Source organism: Monomorium pharaonis, chromosome 3 (assembly GCF_013373865.1).
Source record: "Monomorium pharaonis isolate MP-MQ-018 chromosome 3, ASM1337386v2, whole genome shotgun sequence".
Lineage (NCBI taxonomy): Eukaryota > Metazoa > Arthropoda > Insecta > Hymenoptera > Formicidae > Monomorium > Monomorium pharaonis.
In genome coordinates, this window is record NC_050469.1 from 32,473,377 (window position 1) to 32,495,767 (window position 22,391).

Here is a 22,391-nt window from a genome sequence, read left to right on the forward strand (position 1 = left end):
TACTTAATATTAGAAACATTTTTTAATGTATCACGATAATTGTACTATACAATTTTTTAATTATAATTATTGCCATTGTTAACTTAAAAAAAATTATTAATAATGCAAATAAGTCTACTGTCCTTTGTACATACATCTCGAAACTATGAAGAAAGAAACTATGAAAAAGAAAAAGAGAAAAAAAGAGCGGGAGGTGAAAAAAATAAAGAATTTAAAAAAAGATTTAACTCATGTATCAACTAAAAAATACAAGTGCAAATTATATAACTAATCAAATAATACTCTATAATCGTAACATCGCGTCCAATTGTTTACTAATTTTTGAAACTTTGAAATTTGTTATTTTATCTAAACATGTTACATTATATATAGCTTGAACAATTTTGTTGTACGACACTGTACAAGTTTTTGTTCTCGAGCAGGATAAGGCATGCACGGCGACGTTAACTTATGCCTATTCTAAGCGTCGCGAATTCTACCGCAAGATAAAATATGCTATTGAATACTCGGTTAGCTTGTCACAATATGAAACTTTGTATAGTACTAATCGATTTTAATAAATATGGATTAACGGATCTCTTTTCCTCTAAACTGCATTTTTTTCAAAAGCATTCTTATTCTCTCACTTTGTAATTTGTAGATTAAGATCGAACTCTTAAGCATTCTATTCTCCGCAAATTTAAATTACGTAATTGATTACGAGGCGTAGCTTCCTGATAATTATTCTCGAACTCGGCTTCAACCGTCATTTCGACATAATTGTTATTCTCAATACTAAGTATCGATTCTGATAAACACGATGAATTCGTGAGTCTTTCAAAACTTTCCGTTCTCAGACTCCACTGTCACGGAGGAGATTTAGGCCCGCTGGATTTATCTGCCATTACTTGCTGTTGCTGCTGCTGCTGCTGTTGTGAAGACGGTTGCTGTTGCTGAGTTTGCTGCTGCTGCTGCTGCTGTTGCTGCTGCGGAAGCTGTTGTTGATGATGATGCGATGCAGGATCTGTGTTTACTCCAAGTTCGTTACCTATTAAATTACTACTGCTATTTTTATCCACTACGCCACTTGTATGCACAGGATGAAAATACCGTTCTGAAACAATATATTTTTATTTAAAAAAAAAAGAAAAAATTATATATATCGCTATTCAATGCTAACAGAAATTGAGAATTTAGCTTCACCTTCCTCCATGGCAGTTGGTGGTTCACTATTTGTCCCGGCGATAATCGGTGCAATCATATTATAATCGTCTTCCAAATTGATGAATGGCGCGGTATTCCAACGTGATGGAACATTAGAGATCGACCTTTGAGTAGCTACCGGTCTCGTTACCGAGACAGGAGATGAGAACAGAGATAAGTTAGTCGGTGAAATTACTCCAGACATCGAGCTGATGGTTGGATACGTGAAGATTTGCTACAAGAGCGAAAATAATATTTATATGTATAAATGCGACCGAATCTATACACATATGCGCGCGCGCGCATGTGTGTGTGTGGGGTGGGGGGTGGGGGGGGGGCGCAAAAGGCGGGCAAACATGAATTATAATTTGTTCATAGTTCAACAATGCAACGCGATGCGTTAAAAGTAATGATATGTGGAAAGTGGCAGCACTTCAGGTCAGTCAGCCATCTATTTATCATTACGCAGTTTGTCAGTTGTAAAAAAGATAAACGAAGATGCACGTTAGTGTGGAACAGCATATTGTAATCAAATTCCTGACAAAAAGAGGTTGTAAACCGTCAGAAATTTGTTTAAGATTAAAGAGATGATGAGAATACACTGTCAAATGTTAGTATCTATAAGTAGAACAGCGTGTTTAAAAATTAAAGGAATACCGTTGAAAATAAACCTCATAAGTGCAAAAGATTTTTTCTTATAATCATAAGATTTCTTTCTGAGGGGTATCCATAAGCTTTCAGAACGCTGATACAAGTATATTGTAAACCAGGGGGATTATGTCGAAAAGCAACAATTCAGTTTTCCGCAATTGAGCAATAGATGCTGCGACTGATAAAATTTGTCAATACTAATTTGATCGCTTTAAAAGTGGAAACCATGTTTTGGACAGCCACAATAACCAAATGATAACGAATTGGAAACATTACTCAAAGAAAATTCTGCTCAATCAAATGTAAAACTATCACAACAGCTTAGAATAAATTATACAACAATTTAGAATCGCTTGTATATTTTAAAAAAGATCCAAAAGGAAAGAAAATCGATTTAACATCTTTAAAAACGCGATTGTCAGTTGCTTGAACACGTACATCTCATTGCTTGCACGGAAAAAAAGAAATCTTTTTTGTATAAAATAGTGACTGACGAGAAGTGGATCTATTACGACAATCCTATGCATAAACTCGAGTGGTTGGACTCGAAAACCATCAAATCCAACATCGAAATTTGCATATTACAATGGAACGCTATTTATGTAATTAAACTGTTTGAGCAACAAAATGGACAAAAATATCTTAAATTGATTTAAAAAAGACGCAAAATGATATAGTGCTGCACAATATTGCATGCATGTTGCTTTATCGATTCGAAAAACCTTAATAAAGCTCGAATAGGAAATTTGCACCCGGCGTAGCCTAAACATCTTTGCTCATTCGAATTACAACTTGTTCTGATTGATGCAAAACTTGTCCAGAATATGATTCAATAATGAAGGCAAAGTACAAAAAAGAGTCAATTTTATTGTTTCTAAAGATGATTTTCTTTTGTCGAGAAATCCACATATTGCCTGAGAGATGATCAAAGATTACAGAAAACAAAAGTAGGTATTTTTATGAGCCAAGAATTTTTAAATACTCGAAATCAGGGAGCTCTATGACAATGAAACTCAGTGTCAAAATTTGAAAAACTTACAAAACTTTATTTTACACACACACACACACACACACACACACACACACACACACACAAATCAAGATCTTTGATTTAAAGAAAAGGCAGTTATACAAGAAACCAACCTGTCCGGGTTGCGAATGAAAATGAGCAAATGTATATTCCCTGCTGGTAGTGTGCGGAGTAACGAGAATTCTGGCAGGGCTCTTTCGTCCGGCCGATTCGACAGAATTCTGGCAAGCAGAACTGACGAGACCGACTGTTGCGGCGGTCATCTGTTCCTGGTTAGGCCCTAGCTCTGCTGGATCCGTGGGTGACGTGGACGATGTTGGGGGCGAGCTAGCGGTTGTTGATGCTAACTCACCCGTCGACCTTATTATTGCCACTGGTCTAGCCATAGGAGCAGGTGGTGGCGGTGGTAACATTGAACTCGGATAATACTGAGGAAACTTTTGTATACCGGTGCGTGATCCGGTTAACTGCGTCTGAAAATAATCGATTACATATAGCATCCCAATCTCTTATTTTTACCAATAAATTACCAATAAAATATCAATTCCTTAAATTAAAAAAGTTTTTGTTTAATAATTGCATCGAAATAATTACACGGAAAAAAGTTTTTTATATAAAAATATAAAATATATACATATAAAATATGTCTATATACGTTTATATGTACCTTATTTTAAGGTACTCTAAAATATTATTCAGAATTTTTTCAGATTTTTTCATTATGCTGTTTCTCACTATAAATTAATGTTTGAAAAAGTTATTACCTATCTGCAAATTCAAACAAATATCTCTTATAATTATATTGTTTTAGGAGTTTTTTTGGATCATTAGATCCTAATCTAAAATTAATTTTTTTTAATTTTTTTAAATCAAACTAACAGAATTAATATAATAACAATTAAAAGCAAAAAAACTTTAATTATTTTAACACTTGTTTTCTTAATTCTTCGGATTGTTGTATTCGAATCTGAAATTATTTTCAAAAAATGCAAGAAATGACAGAACCAAAATGACAGATAAAAAATAAAAAACATTGGTTGAATTATTCAAAAATCAAAAATAAACCTAGAAAAAAATAAGTTTTAAATTAATAAATTTTTTTTAGTCCGTCATATTGGTTTCACATTTTCAAAATTCAAAACTTTGGTCTTAAATTCAGATTCAGCAATAAAAAAAACTTTGTGTACTAATAAAAATTTAAAATTTAATTTTTTAAATTATTGGACTGTTATATTGAATTTCTTATTTTTAATTTTAAAATTCTGACTTCTAATTTGTAATCACCGACCTCTGGTTACAAAATTTAAAAAAAATCGGTTTAATACAAAAATTTGTGACACAAAGGATTGATGAAGATTAAATCTTGAAGAGACTTTTTAAATAACAAGAAAGGATTTGCATGTGTACATGCATGTTTGAAAACAATAAAGGAACTTAAAACTTCAAGAAATCAAATGTATTATAAATCTACACTTTTCAATTTGCTTTAGACAGAATTTAATAAAATTTGAATTTGAAAATTAATTATAAGAACATATAATATTAAAGATTAAAAAATTGTAATAAATATAATAATCTTTTTTTCAATAATTTCGCTAATTATAACAACAATATCAAATTTAAAATGATCAAGTATAACTTTGACATCGCTATGTACAGATGCGTTATAACATCTTTGTTTTCATTTGTATGTGTCTGACAAAATTTATGACTTCAAAAACTTTCTTATTCCTATAATAAATGTTCATAATGATAGAAATCCAATAAAAAGAATGACTTTGTAGTGACAAACTCATGAATTTACTGTTGTTTCCGGAATTTTGTAATTGAATCTTTTCGTTAATCGCACTTGTTGTTAAAAATAATGCACAAAAAGTATATTAAAAACATTGTACAATTTTTATCATCATAGAAATAATAAAAAATTCATGTAAACCCTAAATATTCGTGAAACATCCTAACAATCCTAATTAATCAGGCATGAATCCTAAATATTTTTGTTGATGAAAATTTGTAACATATCCGTTATATCACCTGAGACAGTTGCTGGGTGTTCTCGGCTTCTTGGCAAACAAACGTCACAAAATCCGAAAGAGTATCATGTCCGTTCTCGGGATATTTTACTACACCTGTAGATCCAGGATGTTCCGGCTGATAGTAAGCGAGTCCAGGCATACTTTGACTGGAGCCACCAGTTAGTCCTTCGTGAGGCGAATGTAATCCTGAAACATATTTTCCAGTGATCATTTGGTCTGATTAATAATATCAATGTCACGATAAACCACCCCCTTAACTTAACGCTTGTTCTGTCCTTACCTTTACGAAGCAAGAATTATTTTACTTAACGTTTGTCTTTCTTTTGGTTTTTCCTTTCTCTTTTTGATCGAAATTTAATAAAAGATTTACAATGTCGTAATCTATTATATCCTTAAAATCTCTTAAAACCACATATAAAACATTTTATCTCTTTTCCGCGATATGCGAAACATTTTTTCCGAATTATAAATCGGTAAAGAAACTCGCCGAAATAAAAATTTTGTCCAATTTGTTTGATACTTCCATGCAAATTTATTAATTTTATTTTTTCGCATTTTTTAAATACTGTTTTCTTTAAATATTATTTTGATTGTCATATTGATAGTGACATGTAATAAATTGGTAATAGTGTTTATTGTAAAAATTATTTATGTTTAACCAAGCTGTATACTTAATATAATCATTCAGGTTTATATTGTAATAATAAAACGCATTTAATTGCTCTTACATGTACGTACATGGGTTTATATGAAATCACGAAAGTGAGATTTTTAATCGTATATAAGTTACATACATAGAAGTATTGAAAATCATAGAGATAACATTAAACTAATAAGAGTAAAATGCTAGATTAAATCTCTTCTTGTATCATTTCTTTTTTCGACGGTATTGTAGTTTAGTTCAGTTTCGCAAGTAATATGCAAAATATGCGCATAAATATGCAAATAGATAGATGGATAGTTAGATAAGGATAAAAGTCGTTGTTACCATGAGCTTGTTAGGGGGTGGTTTTAGTGACGTACACAGAATCGATTGAATTCTGATGCTTATATCATCAATACAGATTATATTCCGAAACTGTCGCAGCTTCTTTCTATCACTGATTCTTCGATGAATTTTGGATCGTTTCTCTGGAAAAAATGTTACGAAGAGTTGTCATTAATATTACTTTTAACTCTAAATACTTTAAATATTTTGACCATTAAATTAAAAGAAGTAAAATTCCTATAATTTTCACATCGATCAATTTAATATAATCGAACATACCGTTAAATTGTCACTAGAGCTCAGAAATATCGACCTCAGAGATTCAGTCGAAGAATTTATAGATTAAAAAAAGTACGATAATTCTAGAATATTGTACATAAATATATATATTGTATATATATATATATATATTTATATATATATATATGACGTACATACATACACATATACATATGCATTAAATGATGCATTCCAAGCGTGAGACCAAATGAATGAAATGCACGTTTACATAATATATTATTTTTAATACAAAGTGAGTCAAAATGTATTACGTATGGTTATAGTTAATTAGTTACGGCTTTGTACAGCCATCGCGATACTTCAAATCGGTACTACATATTTTTTGTATAAAATCTAAACAAAATAACATATATAAAAATAAATCTTAGAGAAAAAATTCAATACACACCATTAAATCAACTAGATCTTTTAATGGCGTTACAACAATCATGTATTATTAATTTTAATATTATTAATTTAATATATTATATAATAAGAGATAAAAAATTTGTAATGCAATAGTTAAATATAACTCATATACATATATATATGGTCTATCTATATATACATATACATACATATACATATACATATATATATATACACACACACACACACATATATATATATATACATACATATACATACATATATACACAGATATTGTGTTAATAATATAAATTTTTTGATGGCGCAAGTAATTTATTTTGTGCATAGCATAGATAATACGTGTACGCATAATACGTGATAAGAGATATATACATATATAAATGTGTGTGTACACGGACACACCAAGTGCAACAATATAGTGCAAACATCAAACAAACAGCAAGATAACAACGACTAAACAACACATCGAAAACATCAAATTAACAACATCAACATCAATACAATGATTAGAGTATATATAGATATATTAAATAACAACACCAACATTGCAACGATAATAGTGTAGATAGTATCATACGGAAAGGGCATAAACGCGCGCGTTTAATCAATATATTCCACGCGAATCGAATATTAATCAATCAAATAAGTCAATTAATCCATCCAGCATACAACATATCCAGGGCATTGACCTTGTGAGTAATATGGAAACAATATCGAGTGTGTGAGATGGACTAAATTATATAGTGCACGCTTAGACGATAGCCTTGATCGTAGCTCGACTAATCAATCGTTATACCTATTTTACACATTCAGAAATATAATTAATAATTATAAAAACAGTCACTCGTAAATGTTTATAAAGTAGATTGAATAAAATTTTTTATCCAAATGACAGTCACATTACTAAGTGTTAAACGCAAAATCATGCCTCTCTCAGAGATCTCTCGAACTTTGCTTTTTATAATTTATTAGTATGTTTTGTGTAGAAATAAATAAATTAAAGATACTAATTTCAATGCAACATTATTTGTTTACCCTTTTATTCCTCAAATACACAATTAATGTAAAAAATTATTTTTTTTTAATGTGTATATTAAAAAAATTTTTAAGATCATCCAAAATTTTTTATCACTAATCATGTCATTTGCTTTTATGTTATCAATTATAAGAATCACATAGACAGTATTATTTTAATCACTTAGCAATTAAATCTTCTGATTAATTTTAAATAATTAATTCCAATTATTCCAATATTATATAATATTAATTCTCAAACAATTATAAAGATTTTTTTTTATCGCCGAGCTGCGTCGAGACTGTATCGTCAAATTTATTATGTGAATGAGTAAATATAATAGGAATTGTTAACCAAAATAAAAAAACAGATTAACAAACAAAACAGATCGCCAGACAGACAGACAGACAGACAGACAGCAACAACTAGCTTGCTAGGTAGACCGTACTACGCATTTAGCAAGAAAGGCCGCCCGTCTGTTTATCCACCCGTTTCCAATCACTATCTCTGACTTTACTACATAATAAAGATGATGCTTCCAAATGTGTTGGAAAAAAGTTTTAGCTAATAGACATAAAAAACGAAATAATTACTTTTAATTTTAAGAAATAATATATTTATTAACTCGAACAAGATGTTAACAGGCAGATGGATCAGACGGACAGACTAAAAAAGAGAATTTTATAAAGAGAACTATTATGCATATATATATATATGTGTGTGTGTGTGTGTGTGTGTGTGTGTGTGTGTGTGTGTGTGTGTGTGTGTGTGTGTGTGTGTGTGTGTGTGCGTGCGCGCGTGTGTGCACGCGTGCATGTATTTATATATAAATATATATATGCACATATGTACAGAGATAAAAATGTATTGTAGAAAGAACAAAAAACTTTCTCAATTATTATTTTTAAAATATGATTTTTAAATATTATATTGATTTTTTAATAAAAGATTAAATAACTAATATTTTATAATATATTTATTTTATTCTATAATTTATTTATTCAGCCTTCATATAAATGTTATTATTTAATTGCAATTAAATTAATTGGATAAAAAAATAAATTAAATCTAAATAAGAAATAAAGTAAAGAAAAAATGGCACGATGTTAAGAGACTTAATGCAAGCGTTTGTCCGACTAGTCGGGCTAGTCTCGATTATACTACTGAATCGTTCATAGTCCCAGCAAGTGAAACATTCGCCGCACGAATCGTGCTGTGCGTGATGACGACTTGCAAGCAACACTAATTCGGTAATCGCAAGTTTATAATCCGATAATAATATCCAAAAAAATGTAATGTATCATAAATTCAGAACTTATCATTAGTTTAAATATTCAATAAAGTTTATATGTATGTGTGTATGTGTGTAAAGTACACATATATTCTAGTATTTTAATCATGAAGACTAGAAAGAAGGAGATCCAACTGGCATGGACCAAAAAACGGACGTGGACCAAAAAACGTTGCCTCTAGTTAACATAACTATTCACAAATATAGAAATGCCGTATCATACTATGCAACTTCGTAAATGTATGTGACAAGATATATAATCAACATGTTATAAAACAAAAAATTTAAAGGTCTATCGGTATAATTCACAAGAAAAAGAAATATATACCTACTTTTTTCTATCATTTTATTCATTAATTGACGGTATATAATATTCTTGGGATTCTTTCAAGGTAACCGAGCGACAACATTTTAGACCCTCCACAAATTGGGTCTTTTCAATTTCTAATTTTCATGATTTTAATACTGATAAATTGCTTTTCTCTTTAACATATTTATGTTTATGTACATGTACATTTGAAATATGCAATGAAATAAGCTGAATAAAAAAACACTCACCAATAAATGAATTTTATTACTCAACTTATGACACTAATGTGCTATAGGATACAAAATATCGCCTCTTTTTTATCGGCGACAGTATTAAAAGAAAGTAAATAGAATGATAGAACGATCAGTTTTCTGCTCGGCAGTCAATAATAGTATCGCACCACTGATATTCGTGCACATAGCTGCAGGCGGATATATATGTATGTGTATAGATAAAAAACACAATATGATGCAACATCGATCTAACACATATATATTATCGTTAGTGCTAAAACATAACATTTTTGCGACCATGAGCGCAAGCGTTTTACCATGTCGCAATCAGACGTCAGGCGGATTTCTCGCTCTAAGGAAGATTTGCCTGATAAACAAAGGATCTTGAATTAATCCACGTAATTTTTATCAGTTAAAATTATTTGATTCTTGTTTAATAACATTGTTTATTTTCAGTGCTGCTTTTAAATAAAAATATTTATGGAAAATGTTGATGGAACTCATGAACAAAAATATATAAACATATACTTTGACTTTGTTTATATATACATTTACTTTTACTTTTATGATAGTTTTTTGTGCTCTTACATTATTTTATTGTTGCTATTATATCAATATATCAGAAGTATATTTTTTCATTATTAGATTCCTATAATACAGTACGTCTCAGATTTCAATCTGTACATGTTACGCTGTCACAACAAGATTAGACTAGTGTTATTATAAATAAAGAATAATCAAGATTATATTTCTTTCATTATTCTATTTTGAATATTTCCGATTATTACGTAATATTCTGGCAGCCGTTTGTGACACACGATACAACAAAATGAAAATACGTTAATGATGTATATATCTATATTTAAAAAATATAATACGCTCACCAAAAATTTACAAGGTTAATTCTATAACAACAATCATACGTTTTATAATATCAAGTATCATGTAATATCTTCATTTAATTAATTAATTAATTAATTAATTAGTTGTATATCATTACATCTTGCAATTTATTTTCAAAGAAATTCTTTGTCTTATATTTTAAATTAGACTAAAAATATAATCTGGATTCGTCTCATCTATAAGTTAATTTAATTATTTTATCAAAATTTTAATTACTTAATTGTGTGAGGTGAAAAAAATTAAAGGTAAAACAACAAAAATCAACAAAAAGTCATTTATAAAAGATAACCAAATCAATATATAAGATTCGGTTTTTTGCAAAGCAATAAATAAATCAAAACGAGTCAATAAACGAGTTATATAATTATCTTATATAAATGTTGGTAAATTTGTTACATGACAGGAATTAAAACAACGATCTCAAAAAAAAGCGTGATAATAAATTCAATTGAAAACTGATACATATTATAAAATTTCGAAACGTTAGTATAAGTTATTATTTCAAAATGTTTCGAAACTTTATGATATATATTAGTTTTCAACTAAATTAATTGTCACGTTCTTTTTGAGATCGTTGTTTTAATTCCTGTCGTGTAATAGATTTACCAACATTTATATGAGATAATTATATAGCTCGTTTAAAAAATAATTTATTAGTGCTTATTAAAAAATAAAAAATATTGACTTGAATACTTAAATTTGATAATATCAAATAGAATCAAGTTCCATAGAAAAATATTTCAAATTAATAAGAGAAATCTTCAATATAAACATTACTATTTTCTATCAAATATAAACGTAAAATGATTTCACAAACGTATCATTTGAATTCCATCTATGTAACTTAACCGAATGCAATAAGTAAACATCTAATTCAAAAAGGGTTACTTAAGGGTATAAAATTTAATTACATACATGATATGTTCAAATAGCAAATAAAAATTAAATACAAAACGCAAATCTAAAATAGAACACAAATTTGAATATATCAATATAAAAAGAAAGGAAATATGATTTTGTGTGACAATATTCTTTTTTCTTCTTTAATATCTCTTTCCTAAACAATTAAAAATATATAATTATAAATAATAATAATATCAAATAATTACTTAATTCTAGAAAGAAAATAAGAGAGAAAGACAGAGAGAGAGAGAGAGAGAGAAAGATAAAGGGAGAAAAGAAGAATAAAAAAGACGAATAATCATAGAAATAAAATAGAGAAATACGGAAATTGTTAAATTTTATAACAAAGATATGTAAATCGTAAGATACAGTTATGGCTCCTGCACTGGATGTGGAAACGCTTACCGCACAGCCAATTAAAGTTGTATCGAGTTTAAACTTTTCCGCGCGGTGAAAGATTGGGTTGATTGTCACGTCAACTTCTGCCACGGCAAACGTTATCGCATCCAGTGTACAGGAATCATTAGAGTCCTAGATATAGAAAAACACAACCGCGGCTTATATAGTATCGCAAAAAATTCTAGAAAATATTAAAAATGGCGTAGAATTATAGAAACCTTCTTTAAACAGATATACGAGATAATAAAAAATAAAATAATTTAAATGAAAAATAAAAATACATTACACTGAAAATATATGAGAGATAAAGAATACATGACACATAACATTTAACATAGCTATCAGTAGAATATAAACAATAATGTTTGGGACATCCAAATACTGTATAGTAGTGTATCTTCGGGGAGATTGCCACTAAAACGTTCTATACAGTGTTCTTGACGAAAAAAAAATATCAAAACATGAAGATTAGACTAGGAATTGAATCCCAGTGAGCAAAATGTTATCAAAAAGAATTTTTTAAGTACTCAGGTTTGAGGATTAAACATCCAATAATGTCGTCTTGAAGACATAATGATGACAATAAGTCCTATAACGCGTCGATTTTAGAGGAAAAAAAGACGTCACATAAATAACATCTAAAAGAATACTATAATTTGACTTCTTAAACGTTCAGAAAATGGGTACATTTTCAGCAGACAAAGCAGATCAGTGAGTGCTCAATAATTCTTTAACAAGATTGGTTCTTGCCTTTAATTCTTCGCTGGGTCTAGAAATAAGAATTATTCATAATAAAAAATTATTGAGTGCCCACAGATCTGTTCTATCTACTGGACGCGCCCAATGTATAGAATTTCTAAGATATTTGGAGTCGGGAGACGGGTAAAACAAAATAAGGTTCTAATCAGTTAGGAACTTAAGGGGATGCTGGACTGTCTCTCAAACTTGATCGAGGTCGATAATGTAGAGTCATTCGTGTACATCATTAATGAAATTTCATATATATTTCTTTTATAGATTTAGAAATTCTTTTCCAGAATTAAAATACATATATTAATATTAATCTGTGAATTAAACTAGTGCTCTGTTTCTATCCTCGAACCGCCTCGGACCGATTTCTCACTCACACATATATACGAAATTTTCTCTGAGGCTTTTTTCTTACACCAAAGCTTCTAGCTCATTTCTGCAAGCATTTTATTATTCTTTTATGTAATAAGATTAGTGCGTACTAGTTATTTGTACGTACAGAGTCTTTAAAACTTATGTGTTACAGATGAAAGATACGAGGCGACTGCACAAAAATATAATTTTCTAACTTTTTTTGTTTTTTACATAATATTATAGGTAGGCACTATTTGTTATTGTCTATACTTTAATTCTGGAGAAGGATTTTTAATTCTATGAAATCAGTAAAAAAATAGGCTTAAAATAATATTTTTATTAAAAATAATAACGTTCAATCGGTAAAACAGACGACTCCAGCATCCTCTTAAAACAATTGGAATAAAAATAAGAACAATTGGAGCAGTGCGGTGTAGTGGTGAAAGAACTAGCCTGTGAAACCAAGGATCCCGAATTCAAATCTATCTAACGCTTCACAAAACGCTTTTTTCATCACTTACAAATTTTAATATTGGCAGCAAGTATCAGAACATAGCCTGAATTTTTCTGTGGAAAATACTAAATTTATAACAAATTTACTTTGCTAGAAACTTAAACACAGGCTTAATATAGCTAAACATAGCATGATATATAAGTTAAATTATTTACGTTATATAGATTATATAAGTTACCTGTTTCTATGTACACAATCTTTAATATATATTTTACAATGTAATTCTTAACTAAATTACAATAAAATTCAATGTTTCTTTAAACTTATTGTACCGTCGGATAATTTAATTGACATCACGATAATTGTGGTTTATGATATATAGCGGTGCCGTCAATCTAGTCAGTCTAGAGATGTCATAAAGGAATGTTTTGAAAGATATCTTATACGAGATAACTTACAATATCATTTTTAAGAAATATTGATGATGTCTTCAAAATACCATCTTAAAGACCTCTACCTCTCATTAATGCTCACTGGGACTTAACGCTTGTCAGGCGACTATTCTTTCAATTGAGCTGTCCAGGCCTACACTCTATATACTTCTCTCTCTCGCTTACTTTTATTTTGCGGAATAAAGGATACTTTTTAGTTGATTAAATAAACTAAATTTTTAAATGTTAGTGCAATTCCAGATGTGTGACATCTTGCTCAATGGCTTGGTAAACCATCATATGAATTATAAATAACTGCTGATTACAGTCAATTACGAGTTTCACATTTAGCTTCATAATTCATGCTAATATCTCGAACTTCATCTTGACTTGCAATGACTAATTAGAGTTTATAACAGTTGCGCTTCTCTGATTATCTGGGATACTCTAGATATGCTAAGCGTTCCTATTAACAATATCTGAGATATATACAATATAAAGACAAACACGCTATCCTGACGACATCGATAGTGCAGAACGAGAAAAAGAATGCCAGTCATATTAAATGATAACATGGCACGCGGAAGTAAAAATACATGTGGTAAATGAAAGTATTAACCACGGACTCGATTAGATATATTGTAATTATCATGTTCCGATTGATCACGTATTACGTATTGCATTTAACCATGTTGCGATTAACTATATCACAATTATTTATTTGAAACTCAAATTTAGTTTGAATTAAGTTATATCTTTCGAGATTGGAATCCAGATGAAAGAAGTCCGCCTGCTTTTTTACAGTGGAGGTTTACCCTTAAAAACATAATCTAACCCAAATCCAAGTTTACTTTCAAATCAGAAAATCGAGATCTGATCAATATCAGTGTAATCAATTGAGATATTATCAATCGTAACGTGGTTAATCGCAACGCGTGGTCAATTGAGACATAATCAATATCAACAAAATAAACATATGTAGGACACTATTCACGAGAAAGAATGCCTCAAAAGATTTTGGTTTCGCTTTTCAGAAAAAACTCACCATGATATATCATCGTCAACTTCCGAAACCTTAATTACAAAATAGTAACAACTATAAAATAGTATCATAGAGCATATGACTCTCGTGAGTGTACCATCATAAGCACGAACCCATGCTCATACATAGTCATGAGTTTTCATTGAATTCAGGATATTCAGGAAATACTCGCCAAAAATTAACTAAATTATACATATAGCAAAATTGTATAGAACTGTCCTTCCATGAGGATATTGGAGAATATAATAGAGAGAAGGGTTATAATTTATAATGTAAACAAACTCTTCACATAACGGACTATTTGGACGCACAAAGCAATATTTACGATTATGTACAAAACAGACACCTACGAATCCACAACAAATTTTCAATTTGGTTACAAATCGACTTAATTACAATTTCATTATAAATACTAATTTTACAATATTTATTTTTTATCGAGATCTTTTTTATATGTTCCACATGAACGAATTCGATAGCTTTCATACATATACACAAGTATTTCAATAACACGATTCTATATACATGTACATTCGCGTAGTTGAAAGCATAGTATTTATTATCAAAGAAATAAATTTGAAAATTAAAAACAATTAATATAAATTTGACGTAGGAAAGATATTTTCACATATGTCAGTTTTATATCTATTGCAATGTAAACGTGTAGTGCTAGTTAATACGCAAGCATAGAATCTGAGACTATATGCGGCTTACAAATCTCCCATTTTCTTGCAAATTAATGTATATTTATCCCGCATGTATATACGCGTACATAAAACATATGAAACAGTCACGTGCGTAAAAGTGTTGGATGTATGTGTGTGTATACATACATATACATGTAGAAAGAGAGAGAGAGAGAGAAAGAGAGAGAGAGAAATAGAGAGAGGAAAAGACAACAGTCAATAACCAGTCACAAAGTACCTTTTAGTCGAGTTAGCGAGCTTCTCTCTACACTCAGGGTCAGACTGAAACAGACATCATGACGCGTCATTTTTAACGCGATTCATTAAGACAGTTGTTGATTGATAGGTAACAACTTGATATACGCTAAGAGATAGAAACGTTTTTCATAATAAGACACCAAAATTGGCAACTCTTTAAAATTATGTTATCAATGTAACGGAGAATATAAAAATTATTTATAATCAATATATATAATATTTCTTTGCGTTTGTTATATATAACTTGTTGTTTCGAAGTAAACTTGTCGTTTACTTTTAATTACGGACTCGATTAGATACATTGCAATTGTCATGTTCCGATTAATTACGTATTGCATTTAACCATGTAGCGATTAACCATGTTAATATTAACTATATCGCAATATAATTATATATAATTATAATAATTATAATTTATATATTTATATAAAATATAATTATGTAAAATATATATTATAATATGATATGTGAGATATATATTATAATATAATGTGTAATATCAAAACATTAGTGAATTGTGTGAAAAAATGTGCGAAAATTACTCATCTAATATAGTCTAATAATTATATGTTTGAATTCAAATCAGATCAAATCACAATTGGTTCAATTCGAAAATTTCAAATTCGGTTCGATTTGATTCCAAACATACTATAAAGTATTTTACTACAAAGATAATATTATTTATTCACACATCTGTAACTCTCTAATTTTTTATATATAATAAAATATACAGAAGATTTTTTATAATTATTAACCTTAGGGGAAGCAGCTTCGAACTGATCCTAATCTTGAAGTATATTGTCAAAGTTATCTGCCTTATCTTCAAAATATTTTAGTTGGTGCTTGTGATTTATTAAACAGTTATTAACAAGAAAAATTGATAAAAGCATAAAAAATTGATGAAAAAATATATTTATTTAATGTTTAATAAATAACAAATTTATTCATTATTGACTTTAAATGAACAAAAATTAGCCGAACAAAAATTTCGAAAACTTTGTCAATGCGATATATACTTCGTCTGATAAGAGAATATAAACGGAGCACGTATAAGGCCGAAGGCAGAGAACGAGACGTAGGTGTTGCAGTCGTAGTCGTAGGGTAAGGCAGAGAAAAACGTAAGTCGTACATGTATTATATTATTCTAGACTCTAGAATAATAGTATATTACGACTTACGTTTTTCTCTGCCTTACCTTACGACTACGACTACGACACCTACGTCTCGTACTCTGCCTTCGGCCTAAATAGAGTAGAATGGGAAGAACGTAACACTGCTTGATGATTGTATGACGCGTTCAGGTCATGGCTGTTATTGTCAAGTATCGTACACATATTGTGTATCATATTTTATTTAACTGTAGAAATTGCTCAAGTATGATAACTTGTGTTAATTTGAGTTTCCTAAAAGAAAAACAGTCAATAAAAAGATGTTCGTCTCTCGAAAAAATCCATTTGTTAAGCCATTTTTTTTTTTTTTTTTTCGTACTGGTTTTAACATGCTGGTCAGTAAGGTCATGTTACATCGATCAGAACAAGTGGCAATCCGCAGCACAATCTGGTGAATACGCGAAATATGGTAAGACTGTGCATTAAAGTGCCGATAACTTATGTTTAACTGTTTTTGCAATGTATTGTTGCGCAACAAAATTTCTTTGCATTTTTTTACGCTATTGAACGTTCCTGGTTCAAAGTACGATTCAAATCGATTGCTGTTGATAACGCAGTGACTATTAGAGTCGGGTTCAATAGCTCATAATACACGCTGTTGGTGTCCCACACACAAAAAAATATTTAGCAATTTTAATTGAAAAAAAATCACTCAAACATTTTATCCGATTTATTTTGCATGGATCTGGGGCTATCCGATAAAATAATTAATATTTTTATTCAATAAAAAGTACTTTCTAATGTAATATAAATGGATAATAAGCCGCAATTTATTTATCCGTTTAAATTTATATAAGTACAATATGATTGGACATTGCACTTGATCGGATAAAAACAGGGTATTTTATCTAATCAAACTGAATGTCAGATTTAATGTACTATATCTGATTAAAATATATCCGATGAAATGTTATATCTGATAAAATACATATTATCCGTTCAGAAGTTCGATGAAATATATGTGTGCGCACCAGTAAACAATTGCGATTAGTCATGCTAACAGTCATACCGATCAGGCGTGTACAAATCTGTCTCTATTTAGCAGTGTGAATTAATATTATGTATTGTGTATTATAAATATAATTTTGTGTGTTTTGTGTTGTGATATTTATCAATATTTAATTTAAAAATTCCGATCAGGAGTTATGTTTGATATGACATAATCAGACTATCCATTCAAAAAGTAACAAACGGATATTTTTTAATCGAAACTTCTAATCAGACATTTTTAATCGATCATCGTGGCCTTTGATTGGTTTTTTTTTTATTAAAGAGATCGGTAATATCCGTTTGCTATTTTTTAAACAAATTTTCTAATCAATTTTAAACGGATTTTTCTTTCGGTGCATTTACTTCACTTTTAATAAGAAAGTTTATATATATTCGGTGTACTTACAGATTTTTCATTAGCAATTATCGCTAACTTGGATATTACAAAAATTAGAATTACACATACTGAATGATTTTCCTTTTATTTCTTCTTTCTATATTGAATACGTTGATAAGTTTAGTGGCATCTAATATTATCTATTTCAAAGAACTTGTTGAACAACTTAGTTTTTTCGCCCCAGACTCAAATTTACGATGGAGATTAGTGGAGAAAAATTGAATTTTTAAATATATTTCTTGTAAAAAGAAAGAACTATTTAGTTTTCAACTGGCAAAAAAAACTTTTTATTAGTGCGTCTTAAAGTGATTCCTTTCGTGTCACTTTTTCAATGTACTATTCTGTCGCATGTACTAAATTTTCGTTCAGAACATTCTACCGTGCATACGAAAGACACAATTAGACATTTATAGAATTTTGCTTTCCTTAATCTTGAATTTTTCTTATATTATTGCATATCATAAAAAATGGGAATCATTTTTTTCTAACTCGTCCACAAAACCTAAAAAACATTATTTCACAATTTCTTACATCTCTAACGTAACTGAAAAATTTATCCAATACTTTAAGAAGTTCCCTAAACTTAAATTAGATTTTTCAATAAATTAAATAAATTCAAAGTTCTAGTACAACCAAACCCGTCAAAATAATTGTGTACACTTTGGTTATACATATAAACTTTTATATGTATTTACTATATAATAAAATCTTTATCTCTTTATATTTTTTAACAATAAAATAAAAATTTAAGTATATAATTTACAATAATTCAGTGATTTTTTGACAAATTATGAGGTTATTGTTTATTACATCCTAAAGTTGGATTTTTTATCAATTTTAAATAACTAAATTTTATTGAAAATATTAAATTTAAAAATACACTAATTTTTTACATGCAGACTGACTCTGTCTCTTTGAAAGGAGCTAAAGTAAAAATCGATAAGAATAATATACATAATATGAGACCGTATATGTAAATAACAATTTAAATAGAGGTAGGCGAATAAACGGTCAAAACGGATCTTAATGCTTATTATGTGACTAAATATTTTCAGTTTCAGTTTACTCGAACTGGACGTTGTTACTTTCAGACTTTCAACGTAGCTATATTTAACGAAATTAGATTAGTGATATCACAATACTAAATACATTATTAAATTAACTAAATTAACTAAAAAATCCATCCATCACGAAATATTAAAGAAATTTATTGCGAAAAATATTACCTCAGCCAGGATAGAACCTAGTTCTGTGTGGACGTCTTAAGCCCATTTCTACCAACGTGTAGATTAACTTTAATCTCGGATTAACTTATTCTTTATCTCTTTCTAATTTTTGGAACTAGAATGAGATAACAAGTAAATTAAACCGAGATTAATGTTAATCTACATTGATAGAAACAAAACGTTGGTAGACACAAAAATAAGCATTAACATTTTTTTGACCGTCTAGTCGCCTATCTGTACTTAAATTTAAAAATTAATAGAATTATTATTTTCAACATTTTTTTTATAAAAAAGAAAATCGGGTTATAAGGAGTCAGCGCTGTTATTTATACGCAAGATAAAACTCAAGACAAATATCTTCTAATATATTTAATATCAAAAAACCATGTTAAGTAAATGTTTCGATTACATTTTGAGCCATCTTCAGTGTGACGATTTAACAATGATTACTAATTCTTCGTCATATTTTATTGATTAATTCTTTTTGATATTACATTTCTTTTTTTCATTATTAATTCTTTCTGTCATTAAATATACTAGAAAGTATTTATTTTGAGTTTTATCTTGCACACAAATAATAACGCTGATTCCTTACAGTCCGTTTTTTCTTCTTTCTTATTATTAGAATTATTGAAGTCCTTGTCAATTTACTGTTTTTTTTTTTGTTTTTTTTTTTAATAAGACATATATGTCTCATTGGCCGCCAAAAGATTAACTTAAAAAACAAAACAATTAAAAACAATTTAAAAATCCATTTAATATCAGAAATAACATTGCAAATCTAAGTGTTTTATTTTAAAACGCTTAAAATGTTTAAATTCTTGTAGTCGCTTTTTTAAGCGTTTAGAAAGATATTAAATATAACAACATATAAGTTGCTTTTTTGCAAAATACTTACGTGTTTTACTTTGACGTGGATTTAAATATATAATATAATATAATATAAATAATGCATTAAAATATTTTAAACACACACAAATATATTCTTGAAAAAATGCAAAAATGTTTTGATCTAAGAATATTTTATACTTAAAACAGCACCAACAATTAATATTTTTTTATTCAAAATAAATTATTTTTAAGGCAAAATTAAAAATTTATTAATTAAAAACAAAATTTGTGCTCGTGTTGATTCTAATTTTTCTCTCAATAAGTCTTTGTTAATTTTATCTATAATAAATTTAATTTAATTTAAACATTTTTCTTAAATAAAAATTTTTCCAAGTCTGTCCATTTCATTTTTCTCGATCCTTTTTATAGACTGATATATTTCAGTCTAATATTGTATATCAATGGCGAAATCTTATTTCTTTCCGCGCTTTTGGCGAGCCCCTTTATTCATACAGAAAGTACATTTTGTTCACAAGAAAACACATCACAAAGCGATGAATATTTCTATCTATAAATGTTTTACTTTAACACGGTTTTAGTATATTTGTTTTGTGTACAATGCTGGAAACATAAATAAACGTATTATTTATTAAACCTTTTATAATAAAACATTATAATGTTTTAAACTGATGTATAAAACAGCTATCCTGATCAGAATGAATAAGTCAGAATGAGATAAATATCTTTTTTGAAAGGTTCATTTATGAAAATAGTTTTTTTATTAAATTAACACATCTTAAGAGTATAATCCTAACTTTTTAGCTTAAAATATTAAAAATTAAATAAATTTTATAATTTTTCAAGCAAAATTTGATTTTTAAAAAATTTTGTCTTCAACAATTGTTTTTAAATAAAAATAATTAAAACATTAATTTTTTTATAATTGGAATATATTTTTCTATGTTTAAACTTTATTTCAGAATTTTTTCAAAAGTTTTGAACCCTTAGTTTTTAAACAGCAGCTTATCAAAAATTGCGTTGAAAATTGTGTCACGGTGACCCAGTGTGACAGTCTCGTTCGAAAAAAGAGATGTGACAGTCTAGGATTAAAAAAATGTTTTTAATGTTTTAAAAAATATACGTTTTCGAGAAAAACTTTGTAAACTTTTTTAACAAACTCTGTATATATTTATTAACCCATCGTTTCTCAATAACATCATGTCTCTATATGATTAAAAAATGCATGCAATAATTAGTGACCGACAAGATATAAATTTGATTCTTCACATTCAACGTGAAACATACGTCGTTTTGAAAGCATGATCAACGTGGTAAATTTTGTTAAACGCATTAATATGAAATCAAATGTATTAGTTAATTAGTTAGATGAATAAAAATTGTTGATCATCAAACATGCACCTTAGATTCGTGCACGCACGCGGAAAGGAGAAAGACAGAAAGAGAAGGAGAGAGGAAGAAAATAATTAAACGATTGTCTTGTGTTGTGTCTTACGGGATAACAGCGTTATCTTGATTTTAAAAAAACATGGCAATTTGATGGTGGAAAAATCGTTGATATCGTGCTCTCACAATCTCGTTTTAATCGTAGTCGAAATTCTACAAATCTCCATTCTTAATCGAAAAACATCTCTCACCACAAAAATATTTATTAACTCGATATATTGCGTAATAAACGCGATATATATATATATATATATATATATATATATATATACACATATATACATACGTTATATACCCGCATTCTAATTTCAATCTTACTACCAGTAAAAACTCTCTCTTTTCCTTAATTAAATATAATTTATATTTAAATCAAAGGTTTCTTATAGATGTATAAGCAGTTTATATGAGCTATTGCTGTTAAAAAATATTGTACTACACTAATTGCAATTTTTTAATTAGTTATTTTATCATATGTGAAGGAATATATGTGGAAATTAAAATATACGTAAGTCTCTAATTTTTTCTTACCAATAAAACCATCTTACAATTAACTCAAAGCAGACTTACAAATATATTTGTGATCATAAACGATCATAATTCCATAATATTTCCAATGTTTCTATTCGTCATAAGTACTGCTAAGTATTGTGTACAATATATATAATTTATTTCCATAACTTGACAAATCTGTTTCATCAAATTAAAACAGTTTTATTATATACAAATCGT

At 28.6% G+C, this 22,391-nt stretch overlaps 1 protein-coding gene across 9 annotated transcripts in view; it reads right to left on the reverse strand.

The window, feature by feature from the left end:
• Window positions 1-579: 579 nt before the first annotated feature.
• LOC105832979 (nuclear factor 1 X-type) overlaps window positions 580-22,391 on the reverse strand; it is a 49,444-nt gene continuing 27,632 nt past the window's right edge. For all 9 annotated transcript variants that reach the window (XM_036285115.1, XM_036285109.1, XM_012674341.3 and 6 more), the window contains 4 exons: window positions 4,898-5,085; window positions 2,977-3,336; window positions 1,183-1,417; window positions 580-1,093 (listed from right to left, as the gene is read on the reverse strand). In XM_036285115.1, coding sequence (XP_036141008.1) covers window positions 846-1,093; window positions 1,183-1,417; window positions 2,977-3,336; window positions 4,898-5,085 — 1,031 coding nt within the window. In that variant the 3' untranslated portion in view covers window positions 580-845. The remainder of the gene's footprint in view (window positions 1,094-1,182; window positions 1,418-2,976; window positions 3,337-4,897; window positions 5,086-22,391) is intronic.